At 43.1% G+C, this 26,297-nt stretch overlaps 1 protein-coding gene across 1 annotated transcript; it reads right to left on the reverse strand.

The window, feature by feature from the left end:
- Positions 1–6,884: 6,884 nt before the first annotated feature.
- Positions 6,885–11,660, reverse strand: LOC145945134 (uncharacterized). Its single transcript, XM_083053962.1, has 4 exons — positions 8,966–11,660; positions 7,584–7,913; positions 7,080–7,472; positions 6,885–6,994 (listed from the first exon to the last, which is right to left on the reverse strand). Exons 1-4 carry the CDS (start codon positions 11,658–11,660, stop codon positions 6,885–6,887), a joined length of 3,528 nt encoding a protein of 1,175 aa, XP_082910088.1.
- Between the last annotated feature and the right edge of the window lie 14,637 nt (positions 11,661–26,297).

The raw sequence follows: 26,297 nt of genomic DNA on the forward strand, positions 1-26,297 counted from the left end.
GCCGACCTACCCCCTCCACAACAAGATGGCTGTCGCGAAGTGGCTGTCGCGCGTGAAATCTTGCATCACTGAGCCTTACCCGTCTTATCGCGTTCGTTAATATCGATGAATCTGATTAATCCTTCATTAACCTGTATATGTCAGAAACTACACGGAAACTGAATCTCCGTGAGCGCCACTTTCCAACGTCCGTGTAATTCTATACGCTGAGATAATTCGGTAGTGAAACACGTGGTTGTATTTTCCGGAAAGTAACGCATGCTATTATTGCTCGGAAGAATCATGTAAAATTCTTCTCCCCTCATTTTGATTCAAAGATCTTAAACTCGATGCGGGAATGCAAGAGTCGAATTTAGAGAGATAACCTTGCCAACTAACTAATATTTGTTTATTGTTACCGCGTCCTCTGCTCTTTATTACCCGATCGACGATAAATTCCTCCTCTTGTAAATCTTTATTGACCGGAGTTAATTCTTGTTCGTAAAAAATTCCGTCTATATCCTCGCCTGTTAAATCGCTAGTTCGTATACGCGGGGTTTTCTCCATTCGAGAACGCGGTGAATTCGAAATATTTCTTCGCTCCGCTTTGCCTCGTATCCTTTCTCAAACACTATTTTTGCCCTACTGACACGCACGAGTTCACCCACGTTATATTTAGCCTTCTGTTTAGCGTCGCAATTCTTTTTCTTCTTCTCATTGTTCCTTCCATCGACGATTTATATTTTCACACGCGATACGAGCATTTTCCCGCGTAACGGCTGCGGGTTGCATTTTAATAGAGGTATGACGAGTATGGTTGTAAGCGCGAACGATATCCTGTAAAACATCGATGTAGCGTCGCGTATTTTTATGTGTAAAATAACGCCACATCCGTTCCTTGAGCGTTCTATTAAATCGCTCCACTACAGCTGCTTTAACATCGGGATTACGGGCTACGCGAAAACGAATGTCTTTTTCTTTTAAAAATTTCTGTACAGGCTGGGCTATTCTTTACCCTTATCCGTCTGCAGGTAAACAGGTTGACGTTTTTTGTTTCTCAAAAGTACACGTTGAAAGGCTTTTGTCACACAGGTAGCTGTTTTGTCGCGTAATGGTTCTACCCAAACGAATTTACTAAGGACATCGATAATTATCAATAAATAAGAATATCCGTCATTATAGCTCTTGAGATTACGAAGATCGATCAAATCTGCTTCCCATAAATCGTCGATATTTGTCACGTTATAATGTAAACGTGGAAATTTTCTACGTACTGGCCGATACAGCGTATACGCATCTTGCGATTTAAGCCATTCAGTGACATCGTTACGCGTAAAATTTGGTTTAGCAGCTCGAGATAAATTCTCCGTCGCGGAATAGCCGGCGTAATGCGAGGGTACGTAATAAAATTTTTTGAGTTCCATTATTCGAGTTTGCTCCACTGAAATAAACCCTTCTTTTTCTTAGGCGAAGAATCCGGCACTAATGTTTTATTATCGTCGCTGTCGTCAGTGGCGGATAAAAACACCGTGTCTCCTTCGGTTTCGTTTAACTCCCGACCGTATGACTTTGAACGCGACAGTGAAGTTTTCGGGGTGAAGGTTCCACGTGGCAGGGTTTTTTTAATACGCAGAGATCTACGAGTGATCGTAGTCAATAAATCGCGATTCCCTATAAGACTGGAGGGAGTACCTATGTCTTGCAGTAATTGAGCAAACTGAATTCTCCCGATAGCTTTCACCGTTTTTCTCTCACGTATCGCGTCGTTTATAAGGTCGCTAATATTCGACCTCGCTACAACAACACCGTCTATAGTCACGAGCAGTGTTGTGCAGTACTTAGGTACAAGTACCTAGGTACTGTAACTAGGTACAAATTTACGTACCTAGTTACTGTACCGAGGTACTTTTTTTCTCTGGTACCTATACCTAGATACAATATTTTGTGTATCGGTACCTATATTTATAGATACATTTTAGTTACTTTTTGAATATTTTTCTACACTAAATGCACGTTCAAACCGGCACGGGGCACGGAGCTCGGTAAAAGTGTATTACATTTCATATAAATTTTTTTATAATTAGATATTTATTGGATATATGGTATGGTACATTTTAACACAATTCTTTTGAATTTGGACATTCGGACATTGCGAGCTATTTCAATTTAAATTATCATCGATAGAATAACAGGTTACATCCATAAAGTATATTTGTCTCTTTATAATTTATTGCACTTAATTCAACGAAACGCACATCACTGGTGCCAGTTTCGGATCGCGCAACACGCCAAGTAGTAGCTTGCCGAGCTCGCACGTACGCGGCGACCCCTATCATACCTCCACCCTTCACCACTACGATTTGGCGTGTTGCGCGACTTGCGCGACCCGAAACTGGTACCAGTAACCTAACCTAGTGATGTGCGATCGTATGATAAAAATCGATTTCTGAATCGATTTTGAATCGCACATGATCGATTCTCATAAAAATCGGAGTACAAAAAATCGATCTCGTGAAAATCGATTTTTTTACGTTATTTAGCATAAAAGAAGAAATATGCCGAAACATAAAGAAATTAACTAAACTGTACTTTTTTATCTAAAAAATTGTAGTAGACCTTCGGGAGTTCAAGCTGGTTGAGCTAATCCTAAAGAGAGCCGAGATCCCCTTTGCGAGTCGATAATTTTCTAGTCGAATGTAAAATTGAATTCTAGCTAAAGCCGCAAACCTTGGAGGACCAACGATTACTAGTTTAGGAGTTAGGTAGGTTCTGAAAGGTGTAAGATAAGAGTAAAAAGTACTTTAAATAACGCATTAATCTTTTTCAATTTTTTTAATTAATCGTTGAGCCAGTCTTTAAATGAGAGCGACGAAAGAAACAGCAATTGCTGTAAATGTGTTGATGAAAGTCTGTTTCGACGTTCGGTTACGATATTACCTGCCTTAGAAAATAAGCGTTCCGACGGGACAGACGTTGCCACTACAGATAAATAACGATGTGATACCTTACTTAATATCGGATACATATTATTATTATGCCAGTACTTCAAAGGGTCATCATTCAATTTAGATGTCGATTGATTCAGGTAATGCTTTAGATCTGCCGGTATTTCACTTCCCTAAGAGGTTTCTTCTTTATTAACTGCCTGATATTTACTGAGGAGGCTCTCGTGGTAAGACCAGAGACTATCATCGTTGGGGAGCTCTTTTTCTGGAGCAAAGTTTTCTTTATTTTGAACATCTGGTGATTCTTTAGAAATCAATTTCATTCCTTTTATAATCTTTTGCATCGCTTGTGAGTATGCGAGTGGACTATTAAAATACAATTTTTTGAACTTTGGGTCCAGGATCGTCGAAACAGCGAGAAGAGTAATGTATTCGACTTTTCCGAAACTTTTCTCAAAACTGGCCAAAAGTAGGACTCTCAACTTAATTCCTTCGCTTGTGGTCAAATTTGTCTCCAACGTATCAATTTTATTTTTCAGAAAGTTTATTAAAGGAATGACTCTGCTGGCCGTTACATAAATCATCGTCCAGAGGAGACTCCTCGAACCCATTGTCGTCGCCGGGGACTTCAACGCCAAATCGGCGCATTGGGGTTCCCGGCGTACAGACCACAGAGGCAGGGTCTTGGAGGATTGGGCAGCGGTTCTCGGCCTCTGCATTGTTAATCGGGGGTCGAGAAGCACCCTCGTCAGGCCGCAGGGGGAGTCCATCATCGATCTGACATGGGCATCTCCCTCTGCTGTCAACAGAATCGAGGGATGGCGGGTGATGGACGAGGAGACCCTATCCGACCACATGTATATAAAGATGGGGGTCGACGTCACCCGCCAGGGGGTGCACAACCGCGCCCAAGGGGGGGATCCACCTAAAAGGTGGGCTCTAAGGAAGCTAGACTCTGACAAGATGGTGGCAGCCATGCTCTCGGCCACCTGGCCAGGCACAAACGTGCCATAAGGAATGGAGGATCAGGTGGCATGGCTCGGGGAAACCGTCAGCAGCGCTTGCGACGTCGCAATGCCTCGAGCCAAGCCGAGGCCGCAGAGAGCGGCGTACTGGTGGACGGAGGAGATCGCCGGCCTTAGGCGCAACTCCGTCCAAGCCAGGCGCCGCTTCAAAAGACTGAGGAGGAGCGGTCTCGGCGACGACGACGAGAGCGTGGTTGAGGCGCTCGAGTGTTACAGATCAGCGCGTAACACTCTGAGCGCCGCCATCCGAGAGGCCAAGGCGAGGGCCTGGGACGAGCAACTCCAGGCCCTAAACCCCAGGACCCTTGGGGGCGTCCATACATGATAGTCATGAAGAGACTAAAACACTGGAGGCCCCCGCGACGGAGATGCTGGACACCGACGTACTCGACGATGTACTGTCGACCCTCTTTCCACAGAGAGACAGGGTTCCCGAACTTTACGTAAAGGAACCCTTCGAGTGGAAGGAGGAATGTCCAGCACGGAGATGGCCGGGATTGCCAAAAGGCTCAGAACACGGGGCAATAAGGCCCCCGGGCCTGATGGCATTCCCGGGAGGGTCTGGGCGATCGCTTTGGCACACCTGTCGGAGCCCATTCGACGGCTCTTTGAGGACTGCCTTCGGGCAGGCGAATTCCCCCCAGCGTGGAAGAGGGCCAACCTGGTCCTCATTCCCAAAGGGGGCAGAACGGATGGAGGGCTTTCCGCGTACAGGCCCATCTGTCTGCTGGACGAGATCGGAAAGCTATTCGAACGAATAATAGCCAACCGTCTCATCCGGCAGCTCAGAGAAGTAGGGCCTGACCTCCACGAGGAGCAGTACGGATTCCGCGAGAACAGATCCACAACGGACGCGATATTACGCGTCCGTTCTCTCACGGAATCCGAAGTTTGCAAGGGCAGGGTGGTTGTCGCTGTCGCGTTAGACATAACGAACGCGTTCAACACCCTGCCCTGGGGAAAGGTGAGGGACGCCCTCCGACATCACGGAGTCTCTCAGTACCTCGTGGAGGTCATAAAGGCCTACTTTAGGGCCAGGAGGCTGGAGTACCGGGACAAGTCCGGTACTCAACGCGGAAGGGCAATGTACTGCGGGGTCCCGCAGGGGTCGGTTTTGGACCCGTTGCTGTGGGACATCGCATACGATTGCGTACTCCGTTCTGCCCTCCCTCCCGGCTGTAGTGTTGTCTGCTACGCAGACGACACGATAGTTCTCGCCGGGGGGAACGACTGGGGGGAAGCGAGAGGAACCGCGGACATCGCGGTGGCCTGCGTGGTGCGCGCGATCAAGGGGCTGGGCCTTAGGGTGGCTCCCCACAAGACCGAGGCCATCTTTTTCCACGATGGCTCTCGGGGGAAGCCACCGAGGGTCCAGGTTACAGTGGACGGCATCCCCGTCCAGCTGGGGCAAAACATGAAATACTTGGGGCTCTGGCTGGACGAAACTTGGCGATTTCGCGATCACTTTGATCGTCTGGTAGAAAAGGTCGACAGGATAGTGGCGGGATTTAGCCGTCTGCTGCCCAATCTCGGCGGGCCAGACGATCGAGTGAGAAAGCTGTATGCGGGCACGGTTAATTCGGTGGCCCTTTACGGGGCGCCGGTCTGGGCGGACGAGGCGGTGGCTACGAAGCGCATCCGGGATATACTCCAGAGGGTGCAAAGGAGGGTGGCCATCCGCGTCGTCCGCGGTTACCGAACCGTGGCGCATGCGGCTGCCTCGGCCCTGGCAGGACTCCCTCCCATGGAGCTCGTGGCGTGCACCCACAAAAGGGTGTACGAAAGAGTAAAGGACCTCCGTGGGATGGGTCATAACGTGACGGATAGGGTCAGAGGCATCATCAGATCCCAAGCCCGGCGACGAATGATGGAAGAGTTGGGGGAGTATCTAGACAACATTCCCCCCACAAATTCGGGTAGAAGGGTCGTCGGGGCCGTGAGGCCTGTGCTCGAAGAGTGGGTAGACAGGTCTCACGGCAGGATGTCGTTCCACCTTACACAGGTATTCGTTGGGCACGGTTGCTTCGGCGAGTACTTGTGTAAAATAGGGAAAGAGCGCACCACGCAGTGCCACCATTGCGATGAGGAGGAGGACACGGCGCAGCACACGCTGGAACATTGCCAGTATCCTCACCGATGTAGTTGGAGAAGATCTATCGCTTCCGGCCATTGCCGTTAAAATGGCCAGGAGCAAGGAAGCATGGGAGGCGATGGTCTCCTTCTGCATCAGAATCATGACGCAGAAGGAGACCGCTGAAAAAGAGCGGGAGAGTCAGAGAAGACGCGCCCTCACCCCCGAATCTAGAGAAGAGAGGGATGACCCTTCCTGGTTGCCTGGGAGAGGGGGCCCTCGCCGAGGCGGAAACCGGGGAAGGGTCAGACCCCATAGATAGGGGGGAGAGGAGTGGTGGTCCGGGGAGACCTGGGCCACCGTTCCGCCCACCGGGGGGAATAAATAAATCCCCCCCCCCGGCCCGCGATGAAGAGGACGATGGTGACGGTGCTCCAAGGAGAGGCAGACGGAGGAGGCCCCGTCGTCGCCAACAACAGCAACAACAATGACATTAAAGGGGGGAACTAAGGTTCCCCCCCAACGATGCCAAGGGAAGAAGCTGCCGCTCGCGGGGCAGCTAAAATAAAAATAAATAAAATAAAAGGGAAGCTCATCCTCCCCTCTAGCAGTGAGGGGGGAGTGGGACGGAGATCCAAGCGGGAGACTTGGGTCTTCGTCCCGCCCACCGGGGGAAGTCCAGCTTCCCTCCCGGGAGGGCGCGACGTAGGGGTGTAGCCCCTCTGCGCCGCAAATCGAAGAACGGCCCTCTCCCCCCAACACACACGGTGGAGGAACGCGGAGTCAATATTACGACCCCGCGGGAAGGACAGGCGGGAGGACCTCCGGAAGTTATGCAATCGCTCGTTCCCGAAGGTTCTCCAATCACCGCCAGGGCCCGGCCACCATGTGGGTTTTAGCGGGTAGGCCTCCCGTCCCAGCGGGAGGAGAGCCCCACATAACCCTTGCCTCCCTCCCCGGGGAGCAAGGGTACACTTAAGATGTTTCCCACATGTAAAAAAAAATTTAAAAAAAAAATGGCCGTTACATAAGTTTGTCCACACGCTTCTCGCGATGCACTTTCGACAGGCTTCAATATCTGGACCGTCTCTCTTGCAAGTTGCAATTCACTTGCTGATAACATTGTAGGCGATTTTGGAAACTTGAGCAATACTGCGCTGACGCTTTCTGATATTTCGATAAATCGATCGAGCATAAAATACGTCGAATTCCATCTGGTGGGAACACTTTGAATCAGCTTTTTATCGGTGTATTTTCTGAGCTCATCCGCCGCTGCTACAGATTGCTTAAAAAACGTGACAAGTGCTTTTACTTTCTCACACAAAGCGTGAATCATTGGTTCTCCATCGATGACCTTGGATGCAACGAGATTCAAAGTGTGAGCGAAGCATGATAGGTGTTTGTGTTTTCCGAAACTGTCAGTGACAGCCTTCAGTATATTTGCGCCGTTATCTGTTACAACAGCGACAACTTTCTCTGTCGCGATTCTCCATTGGGTACAAGTATGCAGCAATCATTCGCTTAAATAATCCGCTGTATGTCGTTCTTCGAGTGAAGTCACGCCTAGCATAACGGATTCTAGTTTATCTTCCGATATGAAGTGTGCAATCATTCCTAAATAACTTCGTGTATTCAAAGTATCCGTCCAGACGTCTGATGTTAACGTTATTGCATCCGCAGCCGAAAGCTTCGATTTGATAATCATGGATAATAATTCGTATTTTTCTTCCATCAGACGTGTGATCGATTTTCGGCTAGGAACCTTATACAGAGGAATTGCTGTTTTAACGAAATGTTGAAATCCTTCGTCTTCCACTATTTGAAAAGGCTGATTATCTTTCGCTATCATAAATAAAATAGCGTTTGTGATTTGACCAGCTTTGAAACCTCCTTCTGAAAAAATAAATAACATTTATTATTATATTATATATATTTATTATATTTACATTTATTATTATGTATATATTATATTTATTATATATATGTATATATTATATTATATTATATTCTGTTTTGATATAAAGAAGGTACGAAATTACTCAAAAAACAAGAAGGTACAAGAAAAAAAAATAATTTAAATTTTTACCTCGAAAGGATTGTACATCTTGAAATGTACTGTCAATCTTCGGTTGTTTAGATTTTGACTGAAATGGTGATGAAGCATCAGAGTAGTGATATTAGACGGGTTCTAACCCATGGGGCAATGAGGGGGGGCGAGGGAAACCCATGGCGCGGGGGAATGACGTCACGCGGGGAGGGGGAAGCGTCCGCGATTTAGGTGACGGGTCCGCGAGGGGGCCGCGGGAAGGGGGAAGCGTCTGCGATTTAGGTGACGGGTCCGCGAGGGGTCCGCGGGGAGGGGGAGGCGTTCGCGAGGTTAGGGTCCACGAGGGGTCCGCGGGAGGGGGAAGTGTCCGCGATTTAGGTGACGGGTCCGCGAGGGGTTCGCGGGGAGGGGGAGGCGTCCGCGAAAGACCGCATGAAGCTTTGTAGGTGAGGGGTCCGCGGGGAGAGAGGAACGCGAAGGAGAGCGCGAGGCGAACGTGAGAGAGAGAGAGAGAGAGAGAGAGAAAGCTATATTTATTGAGCGCTCTGGGATAAATCCCCTCAAGCGCATAAAAACAATACATAAATTTAAATTCTCGCCGATTAGTCGTGTGACAATTTCTTATATGTGAATGCATTGAAGCATGTTAACATGTATGTATTACGCATGTAAGTGTATGTACATGAGGTGATATATGTGTGTGTGTGTTTGAGTATGAGTAAGTGAGAGTATAGAAATGACGCGTCCGCGAGCGCCCGCGCAAGCAGTAATTGATTATAAGAAACGAATAGAAATATTTACATATATACAGCCGGTAGAGAAGTGACAGAATAGTATAGGTATGTCAGAGAGAAAAAGAAAGCCTCGGCATGTATATCCCCTTCAACTAATCACAGACCCCCCAACAAGCGTGCATAGAAACCACGCCTAAATTCCGATAGTGTGTCCACATTACGAATACTAGGAGGAAGCTCATTCCATAACCTGATTGACGTGAGCCGGAACGATCGTTTGAACAGCTCAGTTCTACAGTGCGGTAGAACTAGCGTGTCACTCGGTGCTCTGGTAGCCCTATCCGATGTCAGAACCCTACGCTCAAAATTTGAATAGAGAAGACACGGTTTCTTTTTCTTCAAGATACCAAATAGTAGACATCCAACCAGATAGTGTCTGCGCATATCGACCTTAAGCCAGCGGAGCCTTTGGTAGTATGGTGTTATATGTTCATCCCTTTTTGCATTGAAAATGAACCTTATGCACGAATTTAGAGCTCTATGAATTCTCAAGTTCTGTTCAGCTGTCATATCCGTGAATGCTGCACAGCAGTAGTCGATGTGAGGATGGATAAGTGTGATTACCAATTTAGCCTTGAGGGCTTCTGGGAAGAGTTGTCGACAGAGTTTTAGTTGGTATAAAACCGTGTGGATCTTCTTTGTTATGCCAGTAACTTGTCTCTCCCAAGACAAAGTGTTGGTGATAATTACTCCGAGATACTTAACAGATGTTGAGTATTCGATCTCGATTCCATCAACCCTAATACTGGGTATAGTGGTCAGGTCGATAACCTTAACGTATCTCTGGGTACCCATGATGATGGCCTGAGTCTTATCAGCGTTTAAGACGAGATTGTTCTCCGTGGTCCAGTCCAGGATGGCTTCAACATCGTTATTGATCTCTCGGACGGTCTGCGCCAAATTTCGGGGCTCACAATGCATGTATACCTGAAGGTCGTCGGCATATAAGTTGTATTTGCAATGCTTTAGAACCTGTCTAAAATCCGACAGATAGAGCGTAAATAATATCGGCCCCAGGACTGAGCCCTGAGGTACTCCTGAGCCGACCAGAGACAGAGATGAGATAGTGCCTTCTATATTGTCCTTAACTGCCTGGCTTCGTCCCACAAGATAAGAATGCATCCACTTCAAAACACTATCCGAAAAATTTAATTTCTTTAACTTCCTGATCAGCCTTAAATGATCTACCCTATCAAAGGCCTTCGAGAAATCAAAAAATGCTGAGATGGTGACCATTCTTCGGTCCCCCGCTTGTCTGATCTCATCCAGCATCCGTATCATGCATGTCTGTGTTGAGTGGTCGCCCCGATAGGCGGCCTGACAAGGATCATACAAGCCACAATCCTCCAAATACTGGCGTATCTGCTCGCTGGCAATCCGCTCAAGAGCCTTCGACAGCGCCGGAAGAATCGAAATCGGGCGATAATGTAGTACCGAAGTAGGATGCTTAGTTTTCGGCATCGGACAGATGAGAGCTGACTTCCACTGCGCAGGGTAGGCTCCAGTCATGAGAGAGAAGTTGAATAGGTGCTCCAAGATCGGCATTAGACAATTCATTGTGAGCTTCAAAAGTTTCATGGAAATGCCGTCCAGTCCCTCCGCATTAGATTTGGTTCTGACAATCATTTTCCCAACCATCAATGGTGTTACATAGCTCCAATGGAAACTTTCGTCGTTATAGGTCCCTTCAAGTATATCTTCAAGCGTTCCTCCATCATTAGAATGCTCTTCACTACGACTGAAAAACTCATTCAGCTCGTCAACCCCATGCGATAGACGAACTCCGGTGCCTCTTGCCTTGATCAGTCCCAAATTTCTCAGTCTGCTCCACACCTCATCGGCGCTGCCGGCGCGGCCGAAAGCCTCGATGTAATAAGCACGTTTCGCGGAGCGCACAAGATTCTGTACACTGTTGCGCAGGACCTTGAAACGGTTGTAGTCTGCCTCACGCCTGTGTTTGCGCCAAATTCTTCTAGCACGATCTCTGGCTCGCATCGCCGAGCGTATAACATCCGTGAGCCAGGGAGCAGGCAGACTTCTGAAGTACCGTCTCTTCAAAGGTACATGTAAGTCAAAAACTTGCAGTAATTTTGTATTGAAAACGGTGATCTTGTCGTCCATGTCATCGGAAACCAGCAGATCAGTCCAGTCAATACCGCCAACATCGTCACTAAAGGAAGCTGCATTAAAGTTGCTCCAGTCCCTGCAGACAACCAATCTTCCCCGGCGACGCTGCAGTTTGATCGCGTATTTCACAGATATAAGGTCATGCGCTGACAAAAATGCCACTTCATGCTGTTCATATCCTTTAAGCTTGTCTACATCGTCGATAATACATAGGTCAAGCAGCGTGCTGGAATTTCTGAGATGATGAGTTGGCCGGTACGGAACCAGATATAGGCTTGAAGACGAAATGAAAGTGGTCAACTGTTGACTATCGAAGGTAGTCAGATTCATATCGGCATTAAAATCGCCGAGAATGACCGAGTGTCTGTAGTTCACCTGATGCTCTAAGAACATATGAAAAAACTCGTTCAGATATCCCGTGTTCGGCGGCCGGTAAACCACCGCCAGCAGAAGCTTAGATAAGTCCTTGAAAATGACTTCAGCTATCATGAACTCCGGTCTAGGAGCCAGAGGCATAGCAGTGACGTCAAGGATTGACGCACGAAGATAGTCCGCCAGATTGAATGCCACTCCGCCGCCATGCCTGCTGACCCTGTCCCACCTAAAAAGGGAGAAACCCGGCAACCTGACCATATCGTCCGAGATCTCCGGTCGCAGCCACGTTTCCGACATGCATATAATGTGAAAATCCGCTTTGCTAAAGAAATGCCGAAACTCATCGAAGTGCGCGACGAGGGACTGGCAGTTTACATGGCATATATTAAGATCCTCAAGGTCATTTGACGAATCAATCATAATTAATGTTTAAAATTCTGTCCTTAATTTTCCTGCCAAGAATCGGACACTTAGCCGCATCCATGGCCGTATGCTTTTGATTTTTAATTGATCCGTGCAAACGCTCGCAGTTATAACATTTAGGGGGTTGATCCTTGTTCTTACAATCTTTCATATCATGCAGTCCAGCGCAGTGACCACACGCAGGCTCCCCATTGCAATCCTTAGCTATGTGCCCGAACTTAAGGCATCTATAGCATTGTATGACCCTCACGTAATCAGCAAAATGGCAGACAGTAAAGCGCAAGTAAATCTTCCCATATCTCAGCAAGGTCTTCCGCACTTCAGGTGATACCTCAAGGATGCAACTCGTGGTGCTTCTATTTAGTTTTGGCTTAAATAAATAAACGACCTTAAGATTGCCATCTACTTCATCCTTCAAATTCTGTGCTATGAGCTCATCCCTTATTTCTACCGCTGACATTCCTGCAGGAATCCCATGCACAATCAATCTAGGATTCAATTTCACATTATCACACACTGTGAGTCCTGCTCCCGTGAGGCCCGGATGTGCCCTAATTCTCTCAATGTCTGGAGAGAACGCCTCGATCCTGACGCCGTTGTCTCGCGCGTATGTCACCCTCTTCACTCTGAGACCGCATTCAGCAGGTTTGAGGACCTTGTACAAGGTCTCCTTAGTTCTACTGGAAGATCCGAATTCATCCATTCTGCTCTTCTCCGGCAGTACCAGGAAGCTAGAGGTGCCCGACAATTCAATGGTGGGTCCACCCGAAACCCGAACCTCTGATCCTGAAGAGCCAGCCACCGACGCGCCACCATGCAACGCTCCCGCTCTGCAGACGCCCCCGCCCCCCGAAGTTTCGTCGCGATTTACGAAAACATCCAACGCCTCCTCCACCATCCTTTTCATGTTTCCCGCCGACAGTTCCGTACATGCCGACTTTTCATCTAAAAGGTTTATAAGAACCACCGATACCTCCGTAAAAGCATCTCTACACGCCCGAAACGCGGTCTCGATAGTCGCACGCCTCTCCAGCGTCTCCTTTCCGCCAAGCAAAATCTTGGACACACTATCGCTATGCCTATTTATCATTGCCCTAAGCGCATTTACTCTAGAGGCATTTATCACATCCAAATTTCTCTCTGACATACCTGATAAGTTCATAGATGCGGCGGATGACTGCCTTGAAAGCCCCTTTCCTCCTACGCCACTGTCGGCATGCCCGCCGGCGCCCACGCCAGAATCCATCTCAAACGACCTTATTTTGATTCCCAGTAAACAATGCCTCGATCGATTACAAGATGTACAAGGAGCGAGTCGATAATCCTTCCACAAGTCCGGAAATTCGCAAGCAGCCGAGACTGACCAAAGCAGGGGTGAGACAAGTATCGAAAATCAAGTAAAAGAGCCCTTGACACACTGTCCTATAAGAAAGAAAAAGGCTCCGGAGGGCACGAAACAGCAGAAAAATCGGTAATAGCCGCGGAGCGAAATAAAACACGTCTGTTTACGACTACTCACCGAGAGAGAGAGGTCGCGAGAGAGACGTTCGCGAAAGAGAGATAGCGGTAGCCAGATGATGCGGCGATGGAGAGCGCGAGGTGTTGCAGCGAGGCGTATATGCAAGAGCGAGAGAGATAGCGCGAGATGACGAGAGGTAGCGAGATGACGCGAAGGAGAGCGCGAGAGCTGATGCAGCGAAGGAGAGCGCGAGGCGCACGCGAGAGAGATGACGCAAGCGAGGCGTATATGCAAGAGCGAGAGAGAGATGTTGTGAGATGATGCGGCGATGGAGAGCGCGAGAGCTGATGCAGCGAAGGAGAGCGCGAGAGGCGGACGCGAGAGAGACTTTTTTTATAATATTTATAGTAATTTTAATTAATAAGATTTTAATAGGAGGAAAGGAGAGAGGACCTATTTTAAAATAAACTATATTTTTAATATTTAAAATAATTTTTATTTTGGAATTAAGCGGGCTAATTAAGAGCCGATCGCGGATGTTTATGCGTGAGATAGCGAAATTTTTAATTTTTTTCGCTATGACAAATAATTGTGCACGAGGCACTACATTTGCTTGGTACTTTGCCAAGACTTTTTAATTAGGAATGAATCTCAAATTCGAGATTTTTATTCCTATGTTCCCCTCTGACCCCCCTAAAGAATTGTAGGCGAGAAAAATATAGATCCGAAAGTCGCTGAATCGGGAATCGAACCCGAGACCTTTCGCTTGCCGGGCGACTGCTCTTCCTCTGAGCTATTCAGACCCTTCGACTCTATACTTCTCTCTTGCCTTATAAATAATACTGTTTGTGTAATTTTTATTTATAACTGTGTGTGTGTATGTATGTATTTTACAAAATGTTTGTGTGTGTGTGTAACTTTAAAAAATTTAAAATATATAATATAAAATAAAATGTAATATAAAATATATAATCAAAAATAAAAGTATATAAAATATAAAATATAAAATATGAACTTTAAGTGGCTGGATAATGGTTGAGCGGCCGAATGCGAGATGCTGCGAGAAGCGGCGGCGACTGCTGGGCGGGGACTCCTGCATAACAGAAAATTTTTTATTAAATATATTATTATTTATTTTATTAATCATTTTATTATTTTAATAATTTATAATTGAAAAGAAATACTTACATGTATTGCACACTGGACACATATTCCGTGTGAACATTTGGTCCAGCGGGCTATTGCACTCGCTGCACCATCTCCCTAAAAGTTGTTCAAATCTCCCGGTCCTGTGAATGCGGACGACGTCAATCTCCACATACAGATCTCGCAATCTAATGAAACACCTTGTACACAACATGAGTCCATCCCATGGACAATAATAAATATGTATCGCACACATTCTAGTACTATCATCCATGGCGATGATGTCCGCTGTGCACAAGCTGTGCACTCTTGTATCGCGAGTAACGTCGTCGCACTCACTATCATAATCGGAATCGTTCGCGGGCTCAATTTCAACGTCCGAGCCCATTTCAACGTCTGATATATCATCAACGTCTGATATATCATCAATCACTATCATCTCATCATCATTCACCACATCATCATCATCCACCACATCTTCTCTATCCATCACAACTTCTCTACCCATTTTACATTCAAGACTATCAGAAACTTTATGATGGGACACATATTATAATGTTGCTCCCCTCTTGATTTTAATTCTACATCTCTCTTGTTCTAACTGGAGTATCATGTCTCAGCTAGCTCATCACTTTTTAAATCTCCAGAGAACGAAGAAATAGTTGTTAGCTATATCTTATTGAGAAAGAAATAATTAAACATAGATTAACAATAAAAAATATTTTATTTGTTACAAACATCGTGAAGAATATCATTTACAGCACATGTTAATATTTCACAATCTATGAGTGATTCACTATCGTACGCATCACTTTCGCGTATCGCTTTTACAGCATCACATACATTAGTAATATTATTGCGTTGTAAAATAGTTACAAATTGTTTACATTTTTCATTCACAAGATGAGTATTTTCACATAGCCAGAAATACACATGATCTATACATTTTTCAAACTCAAATAAATGTAATAGAGTCGATGGCTTCATATATAAAAAATTATTGGATAATGTTAATTTTACAATTTTTGAATCCGATATTTTAACAATTTCTATTGTTAGATCTCGAATCCGTAATGGAGTTTGAGATGATTGTAAAAATCGTTCAATGTCCGCACGTTTCCGCATTAGTGATATCCATGTTTCAATAGGCAATATTATGTGGTTGCCTCGATTATCACCAAGAGCTAATTCCACATATGACACAGCTCCAACGCTGATTCCTATTTCCAAATATTTATAGGATGTTGCGGTTAGAGCATATCTTCGCCCAAGTATACGAGTCGCACGCTGAATGTTATAAAAATAATTAGAACAATATTTCAAAAATTATTTAAAAATCATTATTTAAAAATCTTTATTTTGACAAAAAAAGAATCGAAACATACTTGTCACTTGTATTCTTAGACATTTCTTGTATTGGAACGTAATAATTCATGCTGGCGGAGTACATTTTTAAAAGAACCTTTCACATAAGTGATTGATACAATACTAAATCATTATTACAAGTTTTTATTGATACAAAGCAATGGGGTGGGGATTATTGCTGACACAAAATTATTTTTAACCAATCATCAAAGCGCCGATGCACGGCTGCTATGACATCATCCTCAATGAAATATTAAATGTAAAATAATGCAACATATCCAAAATTTCAAGCGTCAATGTACGACTGCTATGACATCATTCTCAATGAAATATTAAATGTAAAATAATGCAACATATTCAAAATTTCAAGCGTCAATGTACAGCTGCTATGATATCATCCCCAGGTGTTCAAAACGTACGTAACAAAATCACAAGAAAATGCAACATAATTAAAATTTTCGAGCGCCAATGTACGACTGCTATGACATCATCCTCAATGAAATATTAAATGTAAAATAATGCAACATATTCAAAATTTCAAGCGTCAATGTACGGCTGCTATGATATCATCCCCAGGTGTTCAAAACGTATGTAACAAATCACAAGAAAATGCAACATAATTAAAATTTTCGAGCGCCAATGTACAACCGCTCTCATCTTGAGATGAATCTCGCGAAATGTACAAAAATGTATCAATTTCAAGCGCCAATATACGGCTGCTATGATATCATCCCCAGGTGTTCAAAACGTATGTAACAAAATCACAAGAAAATGCTACATAATTAAAATTTTCGAGCGCCAATGTACGGCCGCTCTCATCTTGAGATGAATCTCGCGAAATGTGTAAAAATGTATCAATTTCAAGGTCGATACATCATTCGTACGTAACAAAATCACAAAGTGCAACATACTCGAATGCCAATGATCTCTACGATTAAATAAAAAGGATGGTAAAGAGGCATACTATGTTAGTATCATTGTCAGAGGTTCAGCAAGAGCATCTCAAAAATGGCACAATTGGAAGCAAGTTTGTTGGAGCAAGCCGCAAGGGTGAATTCGGTGGAAGAATATATTGTGTGGGAGCAGCAATGTGACGAATACATCGAATCACTGGAAGAACAAAGTCGAATAAAACGTCCACGATTACCGATCGGAGTTCGACAATCGCTTGTCTCCCAAATCGCACGTCTCGAAGGGTTGAAGAATTCGGTACGCAGACGTTTTGTACATGCAGGTACCGGAAGCAGTTCGCGAGACATCGGACTCATATGGCGAGAGATTGATACGGCGTTCGAGAGCCGCATCTTGACTGGTGCGGTGATAAACAGCAATCACATCGAACCTCGTCAATTTCTAGAGGATCCCAAAGACATTGTGATCGAACACGTGCAAAAAGTGTTGCAAAAACACACTAGTGTAAAAGTGAACACTATATTTAATGGTGAGTTTGTGTCAGGCAATAAGCGCGCTAATAAAAGTGTCAACACTAAAAACTTTGAAATCTTTCGCACCTCCGATTTACATGATTGGTACAAACGCCGCGTTATCGAGCCCACACTAGCATCGCTAGAAGAATTTCAAGAACGTGATAGTGGTTGGGCATTGTCGCGAATAATCAATTTGAATATAAATATAAACAAGTATAATCCAATGCGTGCGGGATGTCACATTAAATTGCCGCGAGAAATAATGATGAAGAGAGCAGTGGTTAATGTGCAATCTAAAGACAATGCATGTTTTGCATGGGCAGTTGTCGCTGCTCTGCATCCAGTTGCAAAATATAGTGAGAGAACGTCGTCATATCCACACTATACGACGGAGTTGAAACTCCAGGACATTGAGTTTCCAGTGACTGTGAATCAAATCAAAAAGTTTGAACTATCAAACAACATTTCGATAAATGTGTACAGCATCGAAGAAAAGAACATTCTCTCGATACGTCTCAGTGAGCAGAAGAAAGACAGACACGTCAACTTGCTGTACGTGGAAGACAGCAACAACATTGGACATTTCGCATGGATCAAGAATCTCTCCCGGCTCGTGAGCTCACAACTGAGCAAAGACAAATGTAGAAAATATATCTATGATCGGTATGTATATTTATTGCAAATTATATATTAAATAATCATAAAATAATTATAAAGTGTTTATAATTGCTATTATCTTTTACAGATGCTTACACTATTTCCATTCGGAAGACAAGTTGCAGTCACATACAGTAGACTGCGGAAAGATGAATGACTGCGCTATCCGATTACCGAGCGATAAGGACAAGTGGCTCGCGTTCAACAACTTTAATCGCAAAGAGCGATTTCCTTTTGTCGTATACGCAGACCTCGAATGTGTGCTGACAAAGACAAATAAGAAGGAAGAAGAAAAGAATTTATATCAACATCACCAAGTATTTAGTATAGCATATTATGTACATTGCTCATATGACGATTCATTATCCGAATATTATTCTCGTTGTAGTGTAGATTGCGTTTCGTGGTTTTCCGAACAACTACAAAATTTGGCGCAACGCGTAAAGAATATTTTAGCAACTAACGTCCCCATGGTAAATTTAACATCAGACGAGCGGGAAAAATTTCATAGTGCAACGCATTGTCATATATGTGAGAAACCATTCATGCAAGATGACGATACACGCGTACGCGATCATTGCCATCTGACCGGGCGGTACAGAGGTCCCGCGCACTCAAATTGTAATCTAAATTATAAAAAAATTTTTGTATTCCAATCGTATTTCACAATTTATCCGGTTATGACTCACATTTCATAATTAAGGAAATAGCTACAGCGTTCGAAGGGGGAATCGAATTACTTCCAATAACTAAAGAAAAATATATATCATTTACAAAAAATGTTCAATTTGCAGAAGACAAATCCAGAAATATTAAATTACGTTTTATCGATTCATATAAATTTCTCACAACAAGTCTCGACAAATTGGCATCTTTTTTGAATAAAGATAAACTCAAAAATTTAAAATCAAAATTTCAAAATTTATCCACCGAAAATTTCGAATTATTAACACGGAAAGGTGTCTTTCCATACGAATACATTGACTGTTTTGAAAGGTTACATGATACATGTCTACCACCGCGCGAATTATTTTATAGTTCCTTAACCGGCAACACTGTATCCGAGAACGATTACGCGCACGCCGAAAACGTATGGGTGCGGTTCTCCATTCGAACGCTGGGCGAATATAGCGATCTGTATTTAAAAACTGACGTCTTGTTATTAGCTGACATTTTTGAAAATTTCCGGGATAAATGTATCGAGAGTTACGGGCTCGACCCCGCGTATTACTATACTCTCCCCGGGTATACGTGGGATGCCATGTTAAAACATACAAATATTACGTTCGAATTGCTTACCGATATCGACATGGTTATGTTTATAGAACGGGGTATACGCGGCGGTCTAAGTCAATGTTCAAACAGATATGCACACGCTAATAACAAGTACATGCAGTCGTACGATTCATCGAAACCATCTTCGTATCTAATGTATTTCGATGTAAATAATTTGTATGGATGGGCAATGTGTCAACCGTTGCCATATGCAGATTTTCGATGGGTCGATGACATGTCTAGTTTCAATTTATCATCTATCGCGCTCGATTCGCCTACAGGCTACATCCTTGAAGTAGATTTAGAATATCCACAATGTCTTCACGATGCGCACACTGACCTACCGTTTTGCCCGACACGCGACAAGCCACCAGGCAAGCGGGAAGATAAGCTGCTCGCGACATTATATGATAAAAAGCGTTACGTGATACACTACCGCAACCTGCAGCAATGTATGCGTCACGGTCTTCAAGTTACAAAAATACATCGCATATTACAATTCGCACAATCTCCATGGCTTCGAAATTATATCGAACTTAATACACAATTTAAAATGCAAGCGAAAAATGATTTCGAAAAAAATTTATATAAATTGATGAATAATGCAGTATTCGGCAAACGATGGAAAATGTGCGTAATCGTGTTGATGTAAAACTCATCACACAATGGGAAGGGAGATACGGTGCAGAGGCAATGATTGCGAAACCAAATTTTCACAGTAGAAGCATCTTTTCGGAAAATTTAATTGCCATAGAATTACGTAAACTCGAAGTAAAATTATATAAACCAATCTATGTCGATATGTGCATACTCGAAATTTCGAAGACATGTTTATACGAATTTCATCATGAATACATGTCACCACTGTATCGAAATAAATGTCGGGTAATGTACACCGACACAGACAGCCTAATATACCACATCGAATGCGAAGACGTATATGAGAATATAAAGCGCGACGTAAGCAAATTTGATACGAGCGATTACACTGCGGACAATGCGTACGGTATACCGCTTGTGAATAAAAATGTGCCAGGTCTAATGAAAGATGAAAATAACGGTACGATAATGACTGAATTTGTAGGACTTAGAGCAAAAATGTATGCATTACGAGTGGATGGTAAGAAAGATACCAAAAAAGTAAAAGGTGTCAAGAGTAACGTTGTCGCGAGAACGATAACGTTTGATGATTACACGCGGTGTTTGAATGAAGAGATTGAAATGACACGTAGTCAGTCATGTATAAGATCGAAATTGTATGAAGTATACACCATTCGCGAGACGAAAATTGCTCTAAGTCCTCACGATGACAAGCGGTATATCATACCTGAAACCACTGATACATTGCCATGGGGACATTATAAAATACCTTTGTAAATAATATTTGTTGTAATATATTTTGTATAAATATGTATATTATATGTATATTTGTATTTATAAAATTATTAGATAAATATATTGTAAAATAAACAGTGTACAAATATTTTAAATAAATGTTTATAATAAATTATTTTTATGAATCCATGAGTTGTGAGATTTATCCAGTCCCAACCATTTCACATAAACATCATCGCCTTTTTTCCGCAAAACCTTTTCCACGAGATATACATCGGGATTTGCAACATGATGTAACTCGTACTCGTAGAATCCTCCGGCGACGGAATTTCCGCGCAAATCTTCAAGTATATATGTCGCAGGATTAGTTTTCAGCATTTTGATAATTTTAAATATTTCAGTAGTCCAATTTGGTGTAAAACCTTTTTCGAAGACGGTCTTGAATTTACTCACGCGTACCTGACAGCCTACTTTGAATCTTGCCGGAGCAGCAATTTTTATGTTACTGTATACCGTATTTAAAAGTTTTTCGGCAATCTCCGGAGTAACATCGATAGGTTTCATACCGATAGTGCGATGTTTTCGCGCATTGTACTCTGCAACGAGTCGGGACAGCGCGTCGATCCACTTGTAATTACCATTAAGTGTAAACATTTTCCACATATTGTTCTTTAAAGTACGATTAAATCGTTCCACTACTGAGGCTTTCATAACAGAATACGTCGAGTAATGATTGGTGTTGTGTTTTTTTACGAGTTTCTGCACATTTGCATTGTAAAATTCTTTTCCTCTATCGGTTTGTATGTTTCTCGGACATCTCTTGCTATCTCGAATTATCTCAGCGATAGCGTCAGCTGTTTCGCGTCCGCTCTTATTCTTGAGCGGCAGGGCCCATGCATACTTGCTCAACACATCGATGACGGTGAGTATGTAATTGTATCCTTTGTTGACTCTTGCATAAGGACGCATCTCGACCACGTCAGCTTGCCACAGGTCGTCGTATCCATGTACTATGACACGTCTACGCGGAAAATTTCTTCTCGCTGGAGCGTGCAATTCCTCCACGAGTAGCTGCTTTTCAGAGGTGTTTGATCGAGGCATATTTGTAATAATGTGATATAATTTTCACGTACAGTTCTTTATGTATCTTTTGATGTAGTCTGCGTTACAACCATTTTATCCAGCGTTAATAATAGCGCCTGCATATTCCTTTCAAGCCTGATTATTTTTTTCTCAATTTCTTTCTGTTGATCTCTCAAAAGCTTGACACTCGCTTCGACATATCGTTTGTTGGCTGCATCATTATCATCTTCCGGTTGCGGTACACGTCGTATCTTGCGCGACCTTGCGTCATAGCCGGAGGTTGTTAGACACAGAGTATTATCGCGCACGTAATTTCTTAGTAATCCATCCCATTGATAATATGAATTATTATTCGACGTTCCAAGTGATAATCCAAATTTATTAATCGACATTTCGATACCACTAATATTGACAGACTGACTCGTATCGTGGATGTATAACTTATTTTATAATAATACCAGCTTCGTAAAGTTCCTCGATAATCGATAATATTTCATTGCTGTGGGCGTTGTTGTGTGTGTGCCGGCTTGACGTGAAGCTTCGAGCAATCGCAGACGATCTACCAACTCGTTGGGATCATTCCAATGCACGTAATCAATCTTATTATTGTTTAAGATCATAGCACGCGGTATACCTTTTCCAGATTTTTTATCAGAGAATAATGGTGCGATTATATATTTATATTTGTATCCCTTGTTACCTAATACAGGCTGATTCACATTAACATTTCGTCTGTGCGCATTTGTTCTTATTAATATACTTTTGTAGTTTTGCAAGTCATTCGCAGTATATATTTCATCGTCGGGAATTCTCTTGAAAACCAACTCGTAAAGACCTGCTGTTCCAACGTATTTTGATCCATCGATAATTATATTATCATTTTTATCCACATCGAAATTTTTATTACCGAGTGTCATTCCTTTGTCGATAAATTTAACACCGTATACGTAATCCATCTTGGAATTTTTATCTTGACTCAATATAGCTGCCACATATTTTTGAGCAAGTGGACCCAGGTGATTTCGCAATGAATTTTGACCATCGGATGTTTGTAATGAATGTTGAATTGATGTCACAAGCGATTCAGGTGAAGTCTCGAAAATTTCCTCGATAGATGTCTTATCATGCAATAATTGCCTTGGCTGTACATCTTGTATCGGAATAGAAGTAGTTGCATCCAATAATTGTTGCATTCGCCTGCTTTTGATTCGTTTTGGAGTAGAAGTTATACCGCTCAATGATATATTTGATCGCTTTGTTTTAAACTCTTTTTTCTCTCCGAGCATACTCAATGGTTCAATCTTTTCTTCACCAGACTCAACACCGACTGTGTTTTCAACAAGCTGTTTCAGAGATTGGTTTAAAATGCCTCTCCAATGCATCGTCCTCCTCCATTTTACCAGTTTTCAAGAAACGATATTTTTTACGGATTGAATCGCTCGTTTTCGCAATCTCTATCACAATCTTTACACGATCGTTATTCATCATGTTGCAATTTAGACGTTGCTCGATCAATGCATCGAAAGCGACTAAGTGCTTTGCGGTATTGCAAATTCATTAAATCTTTTTCTGTATCGTCCATTAGTCAGCGGACTGTCCTTGTCAATCGCTGCGAATCCATATTTATGTTGCCAACATTTCTGACAAAATGCACGAAAATTATTGTAAGACATATCTGTATTTACGTGATCGTTGTACACATGTTTCAAGTTTGTCCCATCTTGTTTAAATAAAATTAATAAGTTTGCATTGTCACGTACAAGATGCTTGGGTATCTTGGCATACGTTTGACAAAGATAGAAACAGTCGACGCTCGAGTGTCGCTCCATTGCAAAGTACTCTTTTATCATATCTTGCTTGTCACATGCCACGTCATCAAAGATAAAAATGGAATTCGGAAGCGCCTCACTCGGTGGAATGACATCGCTATTATTAGAGAATGTAAAATAACCAATTTCTTCTATCGGTGATAGCAAATTTTCCAAATATTGATATTTCAGTTGTTGAAGCGATTTCGAGTATACGTACACGTTCTCGAAACAAACGCCGTGCGGGCTTTCTATCAAACTAATCAACGCGTTAGTTTTACCACAATTCGAAGGACCGCAAATGATTCCGCGTATAGTATTCGGCAGTATGTTTCCATGTCTGCGTATTTCTTTATCCGACATCAACCGTGTTTTATCGTCGAAATTTGTAACTTTGATTATCGTCGATTGCTGAACGAACCGCATGTTTTCTCTCGAATGAATGAATGAGTCATGGAGAGCCTATTTATAGCTGCGCGAAACCATGAATCACTCAGTATCGAAAAAATGTTTGTTCTGCTAACAAGTGCTTCCGATATTCACGGTTTAAGCGCCGAACAGCTGCAATTTGTACCAAAAGCATTTTTATTGCGATATGAAAATCACATCCACTACGTGTGGGACAAGCTTCCGGAACACATAAAGGCTGATCCAGAGATTCAGACCTGTCGTCGATGTTTCAAACATTACAATCGACCGTGGCAGCAAACGCACATCGACGGTCCAGCGCCGATGATAAAGGATTGCAGCGAATGTCAACGAAAATAGGTAGTGGTCTCTTTAATCGCGCGATAAACGCGCTTCCGATCGAATTACATATTCCCGGCTATCAGTTTTGCGATCCGGGGACTCATTTGGAAAAGCGATTGGCTAGAGGTGATCGAGGTATTAATCCATTGGATGCCGCGTGTCGCGAGCACGACATTGCATATTCTCAAAGCAACGCCCTCAGAGAACGACACGTTGCTGATAATATACTCGCTGCGAAAGCGCGAAAACTTATTACTGCGAGAGATTCAACTCTTGGTGAAAGAGCAGCCGCTACGACTGTTTGGGCAGCTATGAAAGCAAAGACAAAATTCGGTATGGGGATGAATGTGCAAAAATCTTTGAAAAAGAAGAAGAAACGAATACTACCTGTGGCGAAGCGTGGTGGTATCTTGCCAATTTTACCATTGTTGGGAGTTCTCGGTTCGTTGGCCGGTGGAGCAGCGGGAGTCGCAAAGGCTGTGAATGATAGCAAGGCTGCGCAACGTCAGCTTGAAGAAATGCAACGTTATAATCGCGCTATGGAAGGTCGTGGAGTTTATCTCGCTCCATACAAGCGTGGACAGGGATTCTCAACTAAGAAAAAAAAAACGTCAAAAAAAAACTAAAAATGCCTGTGGGTGTAACAACTAATGTACAATTAGAACAACTGGCAAGACGTATGCATATACCATTCTTTACAGGTGTTTTCATGCGCAATAATTTATCGATAAACGGTGTGCGACAAAATGAGAGCGGTATCGTCAATTTGGACGACGTTGATGGTCCCGGTACTCATTGGGTAGCATATGTAAAGAGGGGAAATCGATCAATATATTTCGATAGTTTTGGTAATCTACGACCACCCAAAGAATTGATGCAATATTTAAATGTTACGAAAATAGAATACAATCACACATCCTATCAAAATTATAATCAGAATAATTGTGGACAATTGTGTTTACGATTTCTTCAAACGGTTGATATAAAGTCTGTCAATCCATCATCACGATTCAGTTTGACAACATGTCGCTAACACTAACGTTGACTGGCAAAAGTAGCGTTCTCGCTGTAAGCTACTTTTATCGCCAGCTATAGATTTATCGAATGGTGATTATGAGCTCGGTTTAACAGATATTGAAACTTATCATACGATTCCGAATGTAAATTCTAAGAATAATAAATTTTACTTTGATAACGATGACAAGGAAATTACAATACCCGAAGGATCATACGAAATACAAGCTATAGATGAGTATCTGAGACGTGCAATTTCACAATATCCTTCCAATAAAGAGCAGAATGAAGATGCAATAGCGCTTCGCGCCAATCATAATACTCTAAAGAGCGAAATCAAATGCATCTATAGAATAAACTTTAATAAACCATACAATATAGGATCGTTGTTAGGATTCTCGTCGAATCGTATATTGCAACCTCACAAATGGCATGATTCGGATTTACCTATAAATATTATTAGCGTTAATATTATCCGTATAGAATGTAGCGTCACCACTGGTGCGTACAGTAATGACAAGCGCGTACACACGATACATGAATTTTCACCGAGCGTGCCGCCAGGATATAAGATATCGGAAACGCCTGCACAGATCATTTATCTCCCGATCGTCGTACGGAGCATTACTGATCTAACGATACGCATTGTTGATCAAGAAGGACGATTGTTGGATTTTCGAGGAGAGGAAGTTACTGTAAGATTGCACGTACGGCGTCGACAAAATTAGCGTGTGATGCTCGTGCTAAATGATACGGAGCACGTGAGAGATAATAATTTTACGAGGGACATTACGAGGGACAATACTTTTGCGAGAGCAGCTGCGGTAGTGAGCGACAATAATCAGAGATCTCGTTACACTAAAAAGAAACTCAGCGGATTGAATCGCGAATTTTTAAAATCATTGGGATTCATCGTACGAAAAGATGATTGATATTTTGAATATTGGTGGTGAACCAGTCTTTGATGATCGTATCGTCAAGGTTGAGACACATACATACAATCCATATGCTAACACATCGCTTGGACATAGCGACGAGATACGGATACCTATACACCACCAGGATTTGTACACGTTGCCGTGCGAAAGCTTTTTGTATGTCGAGGGAAAGTTGATGACATCTAAAATAGATGCAAATGAAACGATGATATTAACAAATAATTGTGTTGCGTTCATGTTTGATGAAATTCGAT

This window comes from Prenolepis imparis, unplaced genomic scaffold, assembly GCF_030444845.1.
Source record: "Prenolepis imparis isolate NDT839.2.m4 unplaced genomic scaffold, iyPreImpa1.0 SCAF_14, whole genome shotgun sequence".
NCBI classification, from domain to species: Eukaryota; Metazoa; Arthropoda; class Insecta; order Hymenoptera; family Formicidae; genus Prenolepis; species Prenolepis imparis.

Coding starts and splice junctions, on each gene's coding strand:
- LOC145945134 (XM_083053962.1), bottom strand. CDS start 11,660: ATGTCGGAAACGTGGCTGCGACCGGAGATCTCGGACGATATGGTCAGG. Junction 7,914..8,965: donor CTATGCACGCTTGTTGGGGG/GTCTGTGATTAG, acceptor TTATTTTTTCAG/AAGGAGGTTTCAAAGCTGGT. Junction 6,995..7,079: donor GATATTGAAGCCTGTCGAAA/GTGCATCGCGAG, acceptor AAACATCTTAAG/TGTACCCTTGCTCCCCGGGG.